This window comes from Nyctibius grandis, chromosome 1 (assembly GCF_013368605.1).
Source record: "Nyctibius grandis isolate bNycGra1 chromosome 1, bNycGra1.pri, whole genome shotgun sequence".
NCBI lineage: Eukaryota > Metazoa > Chordata > Aves > Nyctibiiformes > Nyctibiidae > Nyctibius > Nyctibius grandis.
The window spans coordinates 47,275,390-47,291,604 of record NC_090658.1 but is presented as its reverse complement, the minus strand read 5'-3'; the positions used below and the strand labels follow the sequence as shown (position 1 = coordinate 47,291,604).

The following is a 16,215-nucleotide window of genomic DNA, read 5'->3' as shown; positions in this document are numbered from 1 at the left end:
CTGTTCTTCGCAGCCCATAATAATTGAGGAAAAAAAAAAATCAAATTCTGTTCTGCCAAAAGGAGGAAACTGGAACAAGGGAACCGGCAGGAAACTTGTCTTGCTGCCATCTCTGGCTTTCCTGAGGAAACTTGCGCTCCAGGGCATCCCATCAAAGAAAACGGAGCTGCCAGCAGGACGCAGGGCTTGAGCCAGGCAAGCAGGAGCTCGTCTGCTGGGAAAGTGAAGGCCACTTCCCACAGATAAAAAAGCAGTGGGCTGGTATGTATAGGTGAACACAGAAATAATGGTACCGTACAGAGAAGCAGAGAGACAAGCATTTTCTCTGTGGATACCTTATGCTCATACAGCCTCTTTTGTACGTACAGTCCCCCCAAATCTTCCCTGCGAGGGACAGGGGTGGTGACCGCCCCTGCCTTGCCCTGATAGGCAGTCCCTGACAAAACAGAGAGCATCGGCTCACTAACAGAGCTCTTCACACATTACAGCCCCAGCTCAACAAAATGCTTAACACACAGTTGTGGTTACTCGCTCCAGACTTTGCAGATGCAGGGAGCGAGCCCGACGTGAATGCCACCTCCAATGCAAATATTCAGGCAAACACAGAACAAAGCAAGCAGGCTAAAAGGTCATGTTCAACTCACATGGATTTGGGCCCACCCTTTGTGTCCCCCATGAAATTACTTTTTGTTTGGCCAGGTCTAAATAACATACTCCTTTTCCTCTCAATATTAAAGTGAATGCTTTGCTTTTTTTTAAAAAAAAAAATCTTTCCAGTCACTCGATGGTCCTTGCTTCAAGGGCATTGCTCACTCCTGCCAGGCTCAGTTCTGCTCCACACAGGCTGGGCATGTCTTCAGCTTCATTGCCAGGAATTGTTTTCATCCACATGAAAAGTAACACAAAAGTATAATCCCGGCACTAACAAAAACGGTGGGGCTGGTTCCCACCAATCCCACAGCACAGAACTTCGCAGGTTGCAAAGCCACTTTGCCTTCTTGTCATCATTTCTCTAGCAATTGAGCCCAGGGTGCCCCATCTTGAACCAGGTCCCACTTTGTGCCAGGTGAGGATATACAGAAGCTCACACAGCCTTTCTCCAAGCGCTGCTAATAAAGTTCTCAATTCAGATACAGTGCAAAGATGATCACTTTCAGGCTAATGGAAAATTCCATGGCATGTTTTCAGAAGTCCATAAAAACTTGTTTTCTCCAGAAGTCTATGTGAGTTCTCAAAGACTGTCCTTAGGGACTGTGCAATGAAGAGATACCAGAATGTCAAAGATGCCATCTTCTACCTAAAAGAGGCTATTGAGAATGCTGATTCTTACAGGTTTGTATCTGTAGCAGTTTTGAACAGGAAGGAAGTTCTTGAAACGGCCTGTGGAATTTAATCCGTGAAGGCACTAGATTTCTGCTATTCACAATAAAATACAAAGTTAATTTCCTGAACTTTTTTAGGCTCATTTTTTCATGTATAATCTTTCTAGGTGAAAGTGTGAAATTTAAAAACTTTCTGCAGCCATTTGCCATTATAATATCATCATCAACTGAAAACCTTTTCACATTTTATGCAAGAGGTTAAGGGGACCACTTTGTAAGTAAGCTGCAGCAAAGAAAGGTAATTTGAAATGAGAGCTGGAGATGGGATTCTCCACAAAGCATATTAAATATCAGCTGCTTGGTAATTATTTCTGGGTGTGCTCAGTTGGCACTGCTGCCTCACACGTTCCTAGCGATGCACTGTTGCTTACCTTGCCTGCTGTTCTCCAAGATGCTCCATGCATCCGCGTGTTTGTCCAGCCTCGGGTATGAGCTACCCAGAGCACTTCAGCTGGAAACAGCCAACAGGGACCAAAGGGCATGTTAACCCCATATCCAGACTTTGACAACAGTAAATGCCTAAGGAAAGATCAAAGGAATGAGATTAACACTGAGTAATATTTCCTCCACCCGTCCTCCAAGCTCCCATCAGTCACTGACTTGGAGGTTTCCTGTTGCATGTTTTACATGTTCGCCATGTTTTACAGCCCTTTTTTTCACTGAAAGGGTTTTCACATCCATAGAGTAATTTTCAACACTGTGAAGTACTTTTGTCTTAAACTTGGTACCTGAGAATACCTGGTTTTGCCTTCTCATTCACTGTTTGTAAAGAACAACCAAGAGTTAACTCCCTACCCGTATTCTCCTTACCCTTCATGATCTAACCTCTTCTTGTACAGGCACCATGCCTTTCCAGTTCAAATCAGATGGAGCAGGACAATTCCTGCTCCTTGCTGATAAAGGACTTCAAATTAACAGGGAGAGAAATTGGGCCATGGCATCCTCTCAGTGCCACTCAGCTTGCAGTTGAGCTATGTCTGCCTCCCTTATTCCATTTTCCCCGTGCCTCTTCAGATTGACCAGCACGCTGTGCAAATACTTTGATCTATTCCAGCACAGAATCCTGTTCTGAAAAATGGGAACCGCTATAAGTCAGAGGTCCCAGGTGGACAACCAATTTTTGGGATGTTCCCTGAGCGAACTGACAGACCCCTCGAGAGTCTCAGTTCAGATCAGCAGCCTGCAAGCACCGCTCGTGAACATCTGGGAGTGTTTTGTTTACTGTTTTCATCCAGAACCCCCCCCCTCATGACCTACAGGCCCAACATTGATTTACCTTGCTATGCTGCATTTGCTGGAAGTCAAGGAAGATGTGCCACCCCTCAGGATCATTGACTCAGGACCTCTCAGAGCACTGTCTAAAAGCTGGCTGTCTTCATTACAAAGCCCAAAGTACAACATGAGTTGTAAGCATCAGTGGAAATCTTACTTAAGTAACAGCTGTAAGTGCCTCATCCTGCTTTCACTGGAGTTGAGAGGAAGACCTTCATTCCTCACCATCCTTCCATCTGCCTTGAGGCCAGCTCAGGGAACAGCTGTAGCAATGGATGGTCTGAAAAATCTGCTTCTCAGCTAGTTTAAGAGGCTTAGTCTGTCAGGGGAAAAGTTAAGAGGTGTCAGAATCAGACTCCAGAAACTCTGATACAAAGAAGAATATTTTGAGGAATGAAACTTAGTCAGCAGACAAAATCACTGTGAGTTGAAGCTACACATTCAGCCTGGAACAAATTACTCATTAAACCAAACATATTGGAATAGCTGACAAGAAGGGAATTAGACCAGCTGAAGAATAAGATTTCCTAATTCTTAAATTCATTGGTTTTCCTTGATGTTTAACTGCCTACATTTTATTTTTAAAAACTGATTGTCCTGAACACTTCTGAAAATTGTATCCAGTCTTTTACACCCGAGCTGAATGCTCTTGTCAGAGGTCACATCCGAACAGAAGCTGAGGACTTGGCACAGATACCACTGTTGAAGATGTTACAGCTTAGGCTGTAGAGCACAGGACAGCCAGATCTCATTTTACCTTAAACTATGAATTTACTGACTTTGAATTACATTCTAAGCTGCAGCTCTGCAACTGCTTCTCCACACCCTCTCACTTGCACCTCTTTCTCTTCCACTTCAGTTTTTTTTCCATCTTTTCTACCTAGACATCAAGATATCAGTAAGTGTGTCGTCATCTTTTGTAGCTCCTACTATGACTGAAGCCCTGATCCTCACCAATGACCTAAAGATGCCACCCTCTCTCAAATAACTCATTCAATGGGAAAAGTAAAAGCAACATCTTAATACGATTCTGGGACCAGCTGGCAGAGAGCCTAACACCAGTATGGTTTGCACCATCCCACAAAAAACACAAACTGCATGCAAGACAGAGCATTTTCTTTCTCGAGATTGTCTAAACCACAGTGTTCTGTCCCTTCCAAGTAGGAAAGTCCCTATCAAACATTAGCTTGATGTTGAAACTGAGATCTTGATGAAATTTAAAAACGTTCTTTCTCTCTCTCGCTCTTCCTCCTCTCTTGCCACTACAGACGCTTCTGGCTTAAGACTCAGCAATAATACTGTTTTGGTATAAATAATAATAATTATTATTATTGAAGGCATCTCAACTGGAAAGCAAAACAGAACATCCCTCAGCTCAGGCTCTCTCATTAAAACAAGAGGTTTGATTTTATGGTCTAGTTAAGCCAAGCTTGAACGGCTTTCAGCTATCGAAAGTAACAACACTCCATGTGTTTGTTTTTTTTTTTCCCCAGTCTTCCTTACACCCCACGCTGGCTCACCACGAGGCATTCCTAATGCTCCTTTTAACCGCTGCTAGCTCACAGAGGAGCAATACCTTAAGCACATACTGGGTCCCACTGCTCCATAGGATGGGCAAGCTGCTTTTCTATTTCACCGGTGCTGGAGGGTGGGGAAGTACACCACCCCCCTTGCCTGCTTCTGGTTATGAAACCCTGCCACTTTCTGCCAACTCCAGCTCTCTAGATCCTTCAAAAGGCCAACTCAATGCTCCAAGACAGAAAAAAATGAAGTTAGTCTTGTCCTGCTGCTTTATTCACTTAATTGTCTCATGGAACAGGCACCAGCACTAGCACAAGGGAGGAGAGGCAGGATCAGCATCTCTCTCCCCCTCAGCAGCAACGAATAGGTGGGCTCAGCTGAGCACGGAGCTGCCACCTCGGATTCCACCTCACGTCCACTTCAAAAACAACTTGCTGGACAGGAAGAAAGGTGGCATAAAAGTTAAGAGAAAAGTGTTTTGCTGAAGTGGTGCTCACCATGCAACCAGAGCCCAGCACACTCTTCATAGTCGTTTTCTAACCCTCTTTTTACCACAACGCCCAGACTACCAAAGGTGAGGTTTAATTAATACAGGTATGGCAGAAAACATAGCTATTTGCTACTTCCAGATCCTTTTTAATTAAAAGAACAAAACAAAACAAAAAAATCCTTGGATTAAAAACATCTGCTGGGTAGAAATAGGGACTTGAAATCAAACAGGTCCCTCTTCCTGCATACAGAGCAACAACACACTGCTGTGCTGCAAGAAATCAAATCAAATCAAAAGGGTATTTTGCACCCATTCAGACAGCCTCTCGGAGGGCTGTACAGAGAGAACATCTGTGGACTGACTTTATTCCCAACTTTTAAGCTTGATTACTAGGCAGATCTTAAAATAGCTACTGGATGTTAAGCTGCAAATAAAATCTGCAGTCTCACAAAAGATGCAACCCTGATATTTGTGCTCATTCTGTAATCATGGCTTATTATCCCAGACTATTTTTTTTCAGTGGTTTCTCTTCATTTGAAATCATTCTGTACAGGAACAATCTGCTAGAGTGTCTATAACAATTTATTGCTATGAAATTATTCACTGTATTTCAGGCTGGATGACGACACAGGTGATGCATGCAACTCAGGACCACATAAATTTTATAGAGTACCTACGTTTAATATACATCTAAGTAAGGCAAAGTAGACATTGGTATTTGTATACAAAAATATAACATTTTAAAATAACTAAGGTTATGGCAGTAATACCCTAGACAGGAACTGGACAATGGTCTACAGGACCCACTTTAAACAACAGTCCTTACCTCAAGCAGATTACAGCCTTTTAATCTCTCCTAATATTCAGCTTTCTTTCCAAACGCACGTAAGCATCTTCTTGAAAATTCAGGATTTAAAATGTTTTTGTTAATCCACAAAGAGCAAAGATTAAATGTTCTCTTATAAAATGGGTATAAATATATCTGGTTGTATGTACAGTAACAGGCAAGCAGAGTAAACCCATGCATAGAAACTGGCTAAAAAGCATGACCTGAAATTCCAGCAAATGAATTACACTGAATGGAAAACTTGGCAAGGCAAAGGAAACAACAGAGTTCTGGCCAGAAGTAATGCAAAATTTGCTGGACTGTTCACTCAGTCCTGATACTTATACTAAGAAGTTCACTGAGAACAGTACTCACTGAAAATGTCTAAGACTCTCGGTGGAGATGTATGAGACACACCTCTACATTTAACAGTGGATTAGATGAAAAGCTTCTACTGCCAGAAGCTTGTTGTAATTACCTTTTAGTATTATCTGTCAGCTCACAGGTGTCAAAGGGCATTTCAGATGGAGAATCCTCATTTGAGTTCTCAGATGTAATCTGCAAATACAACGTGGTTTCTTTTGTTTACTGCAGTTTGACATGGCCTTTTAATTTTTGCCAACCATAAATATTAAAGATCTATTTGCTTCATTTAATTTAGATTTTCTGAAAGGTGCCAATTAGTCACTGACTTCTGGCACACAGGGAGAGTAAGTTTGCACCCAAGAACTCTCCTTTCCTAGAGCCTGGCAGGTTGTAGGAAATCTTCCTGTTGCTCCCCAGTCCTGGTTCATCTTTTCTAAATTAATTAGAAAGCCTGTACTTTTAAAAGTGTTTTTCAGTGACAGTATGCCACTGTCACTCAGTCTCTGCTGGTGAAAATAGTTAACACTGTTCAAGACCTTGGAGGTTTTCCAGCTGCAAATCTTCCTGTCAGTACAATTAAAAGAGTAGAAGTGTTTAAATCTCTCCTATAAATGCTTCTACAGGTCATGCTAGCTGAACGTGTCCTGGGGCTAACTGTAAAGCTAAGTTTCCTGGAACAGAAGCAACTAGTCCTGTATGCCACAGAGTAGGAAAGAAGGATGTGCCCCAAGAACTGAATCGAGACATCTCTGAAGCTGGACAAAACGTCACAGAGATTTTTTTACCTCCTTCATTCTCCTGCTTCCCATTTACCCTCCTGGAGAGCCTCGTACCATCCCCTGCCTGTGTGGCTTGCAGCCCACCTCTGCCAAGGTGATGTTGTAACCAAGCACCATGCCCTGGCTGCAGCCCCACTTGCTCTTACAGCAGTAGGAGGATCTTGCCATCGCAGCTGTCCACCACCTAACCATGGAGGATTTGCTCCCTCCCCAACTGTGGCAGTGCAAGTTCACTTGCAAGCTCTCTAAACTAGACCTGTGAAGTGTTTGCCCCCCAAAATACCTTTCTTGAAAAAAAAAAAAAAATATCTTTTTTTTGGTTTGTTTTAAATATGGAGTATTTAAGATCTAGCTTCAAGTGCACCACAGACATCAGAATTACTACCCTGCACAAGAGAGCAGAAAGACAACACGAGCAGATGAGGACAGGCACCCCAATCAACTACGAGAACTGCTGCTGCAATCATCCTGCAGGCTGCAGGAGGCCCAGTCATGCCTGGCATATGGCTTCTGGCAGCAAAGAGATTCAAACAGTGGAAGTCTGGAGAAGACTAGGCCTGATGGGGCAAAGAGGGTAGTGCCTTAACAGTGTATTTTCAGGTGGTTACAGTCAGTGTTAACTCACTCCTCAATGTAAAGCAGCTTCTAAAATGAGACAATTTCCTCAAAGTTATCATATTAAATACAAACAAATTCTCTTTTCATAAATACAAATATACACCCATATACACACACTTTTAGAACATGAACTTTATGAAACAACCAAGTGAACTGAAGCATTTGAAAACTATTTCAATCTACAAGCTCCAGGCAGACTTGGTTTTACTCAGTTATATTAACTACCACACATTTATCTATAAAGCATTCTTCTTTATTTAAGTTAAACAATTTTTCAAGGATGGTTTCCATCTATAAAATGAACAAAGTACAAGCTCTGTACAGCAGACTTTTCAAACCAACTGAAAAAACAGTTTCCAAACTATGTGTTGAAAATCTGAAAAACAAACAATATCACCATTCTTGCTCTGAAGACGGTAAGAAAAGTTCTCAGAAGACTCCACTGCAATTTGCTTCAAGGGCTCTTCATTTATCTTTCAAATGGGAGAATTACTTCAACATTAAAGACCCCTAAAAACACAGTAAGTAACTTTGGCACACTGTCATGTAAACATAACAAAAGGACACCACTTCTTCTCTGTTCTCTCGAAGAAAAGCAATGCTGTCTTTAACATACAGCTCCTATATTAAAACCCCTACGCACAGCATCCATGGGGCATTAGTGAAAATATTCCTACTTTGTATGATAGCAGTTTATATTAAAGACTTCAAAGGTGGAATATGGATTTTTTTTTACTAGCAATTCTGGTTCAGAGATAAGAGGCAGGTCAATATTCAGAGTTGCAACTGCTGATTTCAGTCAGTACTACCCTTACAATGACCTAAGCTGCAAATGGAAATACCTCCATGGTAGAAGCTGAGTGGTTGGGTTTTTTTTTTCTTTTAAATTCTGTTTTTCAGAACCTCAAACAATTGACTTGCTGCTGAGCCCATATTTCAGCATTTATTTTTCAGAATATGAAGAAATCTACTGCTATTTTAATGAACCGCATTTTTCAAGTTGTCAGCTAGGTTAAAAGGATACAGATAGGGAGAGACTAAAAGCTGCAAAATAGTTTATCCACTGTATGGCCTCTAAAACAGGCAAGTTTTTGAGAAAGTGGACTGTGGAGAAGCAAAAAAAAAAATTAAAAAAATCATAAAAGAAGTCAGATGATGGGAGGGAGAAACTGGATTTAATGCCCCCATACAAAAGGTATGCAGGTACTTGCATGTCATAACTTCAGCCACACAAGGCATTTATGGGCACATTGACTGGCACAGTTAAAGCCATTTTGCCCAGAAGGGTACCACCTCTACACCTAATGTACAGATGCAGCCAAAGGAAACTGAAAAATTGGGAACTACTCTACTTCCAGGAACAAAGAAAGAGGGGAACTGTAGCAGCATACTACAGTACAGCAGCTGTTTTTCATCTTCTTATGATCAACCCTTACATTTTTCCGAGATCCATCATCTTACCAAAACCACTTCCTGGCACTGCATGTCTGCACTAATTTTTGTCAATGCTGTCTCACTTATTAGTACTTAGTTACCTTTCCTTTTCATTTTAAAAGATCATTGAAGCATTTGCTTTTAATAAAAAAGTATATAGTCTATGCAAACATAAGAAAGGACAGGTCAAAGTTGGGGTTAACTTTGACAGCATTATTTTAATATAAAAATGACATCAGCTGGACTGAAGCTGCAAAATGCACAGGATCTACAGTTAAAAACATGTAGGACGTGCTGGTATCCAGGCTGATTCCCAGAGCCAAGCCTGAATCCATTCAAAAGCTCCATTTAAAGAAACAAAACGGTAAGAAAATTCCCCAGTAGTAGGTCTATAAATTAAGCAAGTGCAATTCAGAGATATTACATAGCTGCTCATCCTTGCAAATTAAAATCCAGATCTTGTGCTGTCAACAGTGATGTTACTATTCTATCTTATTTCTACAACTCAAAAGGGAAGTTTGAGACAAAAATTTTTTTCTCGTTAGGGCCCAGAATAAAACTGTTTGAACTCACATGGCTGCATGAAAGATCTGTGCTGTTTATAATTTTGTAACAAAGGAAGAAGTATTTTAAAGACAAAGTACTACAGAAATGATCAACACAAATATCAACTACAAGTTTAACGTTATCCAGAGCACGTGTAATGAATTTCCAAGTTGGAATAAACAATCCGAGCAATCATCTGTGCAGATGCATTGGCTTATTCTGCTATTTTCTTTCTCCTCCTGAGTTTCATGATCTCCAGTGAGGGTGAAGTGTTAAGAAGTAGATCCAGTTTGCAAAGCAGAAGCATCCAGTGTTAGCACGGACATCATACTCAGCAGCACAAAATCCGCACCTTCATAAAGTTTCACTCTCCTAGCATTCCAATCCAATTTCTGGTTATACATATGTCAATCACTTCGTTGATAGTTATAGAATGCTGAAAACTGATATAAATTGCTGGGAGCTGACAATATATATACTTTAATATATTTATATTTAGAGTCCATCATAGAAAAGTTCATATTCAAATTACCAAGTACACACAGGAGAAAAAAAAAACCTTCAAAATGACACTTCTGTTTCTGGAAACGACAAACCATGATTTCTATGCAAATGGAGATTTCAAATGATCTTCTCCTAGTAGTTTTTCCCACCCTCCCCTCCCACACCCTGCTCCCCACAGGTGGTTCTTCAGATCCATTTTTTATCATACATCAGTTGTTCCTAGAGTTAGTTATCTGCTGTGCAAGTACGTAACTGAAGACAGAAAGGAACCGTTGAAGTCTTCACACCAAGAAGGAATTGTGCTGCAGCCATGTTCAGTGGCATCTTTGCAGTGCTCCAAGTCCGCTGGATGCCTGGTGTTTGCTTCAGCACTCTCCTACTTTCAGATAAAGGTGGAATACTGAGGTATATAAGTTCCGTGGAAAGTTTTAAGAAATACATCAGTAATTCAATCAAAACTTTGCCCAACGTCTATGAATTGAAACAGCATTTTGCTTGTGAGTCCTTCTACTGCTGCAGATTAAGTGTGAATTTCCACTGTTGTGACAAAGAAGGACTGCAGATCTCAACGGTGAGACCACCATTTTTGGCATTTCGGCTGTCTAGACAGAGGTTGCTCCCAACGTGCCTCAGTTTAGAATTGCTTTCAATTTGTTCCCATTTCTGGAAGAGAAAAGACAGTTATTGAGCTAGAAAAGCAGGAAAAGGAGGAGTTCTGCATCCTGTCCTTTGAAGTCTTCATAAGGTTCCCTGGCTTGTGCTGGGGAAAGCTGTGAAAACTGCAATAATAGTACGCAGTTTAGATATCCTTGAATACAAGTATATAAATTATGGCAAGCGTTGCCAAAATCAACTGTTCATTCAGCTAACACACTGCAATAGACACAGAATACACCAAATCATTTTCCTCTACTTCAGCACTTCTCAAATACGCTGTCACACCACATTACCTGTGTGAAACCTTCAGTCTGAAGAAAAAAAATAAAAATCACAAAACCCATCCACACTTTGCTACAATTCTGAGTGTAGGGAAGCAAGAAGCACAATCACTAAAGGCAATTTTACAGAAATCCAGAAATCTGTCAGACACCTTTCAGTTACACAGAAGACAACCAGTTAATCTGTGCTGTCAGAAGCTCTTTGCCCAAGGTGGTGCCAAGGATAGAGTAAATCCCAACTACAGAATGTTAAAAAAAAAAAAAGTTTTTTTCTGTTGTATTTCTAATATATTGTGTCTTCAAACCTTATCAAGAAAATCTTGCTTCCCTTTTCTGAAAAGTGGCAAGAATATTCTTCCTTCATCAAGGAACAGCATTTCAGTTGTCTGTCTGCAAAAATTGAGATACAGAAGCAAAGAAGCTGGCAGACGATCAGAACTAATGACTTTGCAGAAAGGGATGAATTGTTATACAACCAGATCAAAAAGATGGTATGACTCTGCAAATGTGATTTTCCTCAGGCATGGGAAATGGATGAAGTTACAATGCTGCATTAATAAAATGCACTGAAGGAGTCTAGTGCTGTTATAAACAGGTCACAGCTGAAAAGAAGAAACGAAAGCCAAACCACACTCTTCTAAGACACAGATGACAATCTTCAAACTTCACTGAAGGTAGCCTTTCAAAAATACATTGTGGAATATATATTCTACTTCAGAAAACGGATATGGCAGTTGAAGACTGTTGTACATCAACGTTGTTGGGTGAAACCTTTATAAAGCCCGTGTTGGGATAACACCTCTATATGTTCATAAAAGATTGGCACTGGCCTACAAAAAGAAAAGCGCAGTACACAAGCTTATTCCTGCTGCTCTGCTCAGATGTCATGCACCCTAACTTTACACACATAAACAACAGTGAGACAGAGTGAGGAGTAGAACGGATAGCAGATACGATTACCAGTGCATATTCTCACATTCTCATTCATAACCCTTGTTTTCCCACTGTTTGCAGAGTGCATTCACGACATACTAACCTGTCTGCTGTCGTTTTCCCTACAGCCCTGAAGTTTTATTAGTGAACCAGGTGCTCTGTCCACAACAGTAAGGCACAAATCCATATGTTTCACCGACTTGTCCTTTGTTAAGGCCCATTCCTAGAAAAAGGAAGGAAAAAAAAAGTGTACAAAATTGTGTATACTAACATAAGCACAAGATGCACATGCTATCTCTGCATATATAGCACAGATTAAAATCCTATAAATGGCTATGTATGAGCATTCAAACAGTTTTTTGCTTCCCATAGAGCAGGAGAGGAAAAAAGGTCTTTTTCAAACACAGTAATTCCAATTGCTTCAGTATCCCCAAGCCAGCTCAAGGATGGGCTGGCTGTTTGCTCCCTCTGCTGTCTTTACAGGAGTACAGCGGGCAGTCACACAGGTCCCTCAGTTTTAAAATACTGGTCAAAATATTCGTCCAGCTATATTTTTACCTACCTATCTGTATGTCTCTGTGTGTGTATTACACACCCCTCGTATCTTCTATGTAGGAGAGATTTATAGATGTGTAAAAAATATATATAATTATATAAAAACCCTAAAAGCTTGGGCTGCAGCATCACTGGCCACCCTACCCAGACCGTAAATAAAGCACATGTACCACAGGGAGGGAACAGTAGTTCCTAGTACAATACCGACAACCAGAAAGCAATACACAAGCAGGTCATACTCAAGGGTAGAGGAAGAATGTTACTTCCTGTCCAAGGCGTGATGTACAACAGAATTTCTTTTAAATGCATTTAAATATGCAACTTCTTAAATAGAGAGCAAAGAAAAGTCATTCTGTATGTACTGTTGCCCAGCTTGTTTGATCACAGCATCCTTCTACGCAGGGCCTGATCTTGCGCTGATGTTCAGATTCTGTCCATGCCTTTCCCCTCAAAGTTTGGTCTCCAGGATCCAGATTGGTCTTCATTTCTCTAATTATCCTTTGAGGAAGGAAGCTGATCTATCAATTAAAGCCACGCTAATTATCCAAATCATGCTCGTCTCTACTTAAAAAGGCACAATTAGCTTTTCTCCAGCAACTAAAGAGGATTCAGAGTTGTGTAATACAAAACCCTAGATACAGAGGGCCAAGCCTGGCTACATTTACATGTTATTTTGCAAGCAATGAATGTTTCAGAAAGAAATTAAATGACTAATCCCATCCCATTTTTTTTTTTACTTATTTTCTGAAACCATAACTAAATTTTTGGCTTGCATAATCACTTTTAAACTCAGCAGATTTAACAATGATTAAATTCCTTTGAGAACAGATGGCTCAGGAAACAATCAGAACTTCTATCCCACACGATTACAAGTAATCGCCATCATACAGGTAGCAAGCCATTAGATGGGTTACCATAGTATGCAAGTACTAGAATAATGACAACTATTATTGTCATTAATATGAAAATTATAATGTTATATTATAAGCAAAAGGCAGGAGAACTCTGTGTATCCCTTTACTTGTTTCCCTAACCCATAAACTCAAAACTTTTCCTTTCACTGTCAATATGTAAAATATTTTCCACTATGTTAATCTCAGATGACAGCAAAATTACTTGCCTTCTCAGTTCTGTCCAATTCATAAGATGTCAACAAGAATCATTAATAGCCATTTCTAACAATTCTTTAAGTTATTGTCAGAGCTTATCAGGAATCACAAATGCCACCGAAAAAGACGGCCCCCTTATAAGATTTATACTCAATAGTAACAGTTGAAAATACTACCAGGAAAGTGGTAAAACCTGTGTTTGAGAAGCCTGCAGTCAGAAAAAGTTAGAACCTTGAAAATACTGCTTTTCACATCTTCACCCTTCCATCAAAAGGCTGCAAGAGCCCCAGACACAACAGAAATCACACAAGAAATTAACACATTTAAAAGCCAAAGGTACTGCTTCACAAAAGCTCCAAGCTCTGCTGCTGAAGACATACACTTGATGGCCATTCATAGTATGAAACAGAGTGTATAGATGCTTTCTTCCAGTGACCAGGAACTATGACTAGCTATACTGGAGATAAGATTAAGCAAGTTCCGCTACACCAGAAGAGAAGAAAAATTGCAAGCAGTGTATGTGCTCATCAGGGCACAGGCTGGAAATAGGACAGCTCTGCGTAGCAATTTAAAAACTGGGACATCTGAAAAAATCTCTGTCGTAAATCAGAAATATAAAGTTAGTAGAACACCACTAACCTGAAACCTTCCCCTTGCTTCTAAGTGCATTTGGCTTTACCTTTAGCTCCTTATCATAACCCTACATATTTGTACATAATTGTCAGATACACCACAATTTCGTCATCTCTTTAGAGGTGCACAACTACCTTTTTAATCACTGAATTCCACCAACCTGTTGTGGGGGGGGGGGGGGGCAGAAATCCCATTTTGACTTAAATTTTGTATTTTGAGTTGTATTGAGCATAAGCCAGAGTACACTTTTCAAATTATAGAAGGTCTCCACAGCCTATACCTGAGTACTATTAATCCCATCTCCACCCCCCGCCAAAACACTCTTGATAAATATAGGTGCAAAACACATAGTACAGATTTAAAGACTCTGGTTTGCTCCCTGTCCCTCTTCTCCCATGCTGAGCTCACTTTGTTCATTCCCTCCAACCCAATACAAATCATGCTTGGACACAAAACCTGGTTTTGACCTGTTCTGCCTCTTAATCTGTCTGAACATCCTCTCACAGGGACCTGTTCAGAGCAAGTGTATATTAGTTTGCCAAGGTCAGCCTCACAGAAGAAACTACACAGAAAAGAGGGTCAGATTCAGGGGAGGGGAGTTTGAGAGAGGAAGCTAACTTTGTGTATCTGTAGAGAACACACAATATCACCAGGAACTTCCAAGACTGCTGCACCAAGACGTATGTGACATATCCACCCTAAGAAACACTGTGCTGTTCTGAAAGACGAGGGTACTTTCATACAGGTAATAGAAAAAGCCTCCCCAGATATATTCTCTTTAATGACAGGGAAGAGAGGCATATCTCAGATGTATGATGGCAATGCATTCAGATAAACATGATACATTGTCCAAGAAGTAACTTCTTTATTTTACACTTTGTCTGATTTTAGGGTTTTACCCTTCTAATTTAAATCAGAGAGTAAAATTCTAACACTCGTTCAACACTAGATTTATAATTGGTCAGCCTCCTATTGTAACAGATGTACTTGAAGTATTAATCTTACATTTGATTTATAGTCAGGTTGATTCTGAAAAGAATTCAGTGACAAAGCAGCACACAAAACAGTGAGCACGTATGCATATACTTCGTGCATGGTAACTAAGTCACAACTGCACAAATAAATTCTTTGAAATAATGAATGTTCTCATTTACAGATTTGACACATTTGCAATTCGTTTAAGAGTAGGATTAGAAAGGATTTGTTGAAGCACTCCCTTTACTGTGAGTGAATAGGATATGGCATTTAGGCACCTCTGTTTTCTAGAAGAGCCAAAGGCGATTTAAGATTTTTTTTTTTTATACCCTGCTACTGCAAATTGGAAATTACTAATAGGGCATCACAGTAAAGCATGCTTCTATTTTGCCGACCTTAGGCCATATGCTTAACACAACACAAATTTCTTCTTAAGTAACTCCCCCCCCCACCCCCACCACCAAATCAAACACACCAATTCATTGAAAAAAGCTTTCTATACAAGCATAAAACTCCTGGGAAGGAAGTTACTGGCCTCTAGTGTAAAAGCAAATATTAATAGACACAAAGGAAGGGGATAATCTCATGCACACTGAATGAATATCTGGGCTCAGATTCTAATCCTGAAAATGCAAAATTATATTTGAGGGAGAAGTTATTTAGCTGATTTGTTATAACTGATCTGCTGATTTGGGTTCATATTCCTATCACCAGTACACAGTATCTGCTTGAGTTAAAAAGTTCCACTTTTTTTTTTTTTTTTTTTAAAAGATCATATACTGTGGAAAAAAAATTAATGGTATACAGACCTGGTTTCCCCCGGCATTATGACATTCATAAACTCCAACAACACCATCTGCAAAATGGCCCAAAGTGTCAAGGCAATTGGTACCCTGCTGCAAAGCCCCAAAAGCTATATCTTGATGATCAGGTACCCTAAAATAAAACCAGAAATACCTGCTTAATTCAGTTTCTTTATTTTTTTTTTTTTAACTCTTTGTCTTTACTTGGAGTATTTTTAAGATGACAAGTTAAAGATAAGTGATGACTACTATCTGGAAATCTCAATCATCTTCTGAGGAAGGAAGGCAATTATCTCATCATGAACTGATCAAACACGAGTAAACTTGCAAGCTTAGGACAGAATACAAAAAGACTTGTACCAGAGAATGAGGATGAATGTAAATTACGTAAATGAAAGATGACTTAACAACATCATTTAAGGTCACTCAAACTTAATGCTATCAGTTAAGGTCATCAAGCCCTCTTGTTTTTTTCAGCCAAGGTAGCTTGTGGCAGAAATACGACATTCTACATTTTTCCCAGACTGTTTT

General features: G+C 40.1%; 1 protein-coding gene across 1 annotated transcript in view; it reads right to left on the bottom strand.

The window, feature by feature from the left end:
- Window positions 1-9,910: 9,910 nt before the first annotated feature.
- Window positions 9,911-16,215, bottom strand: part of GALNT2 (polypeptide N-acetylgalactosaminyltransferase 2) — a 96,237-nt gene continuing 89,932 nt past the window's right edge. Inside the window, exons 14-16 of the mRNA XM_068397735.1 lie at window positions 15,691-15,817; window positions 11,713-11,832; window positions 9,911-10,401 (exon numbers count right to left, since the gene is read on the bottom strand). Coding sequence (XP_068253836.1) covers window positions 10,246-10,401; window positions 11,713-11,832; window positions 15,691-15,817 — 403 coding nt within the window. The 3' untranslated portion in view covers window positions 9,911-10,245. The remainder of the gene's footprint in view (window positions 10,402-11,712; window positions 11,833-15,690; window positions 15,818-16,215) is intronic.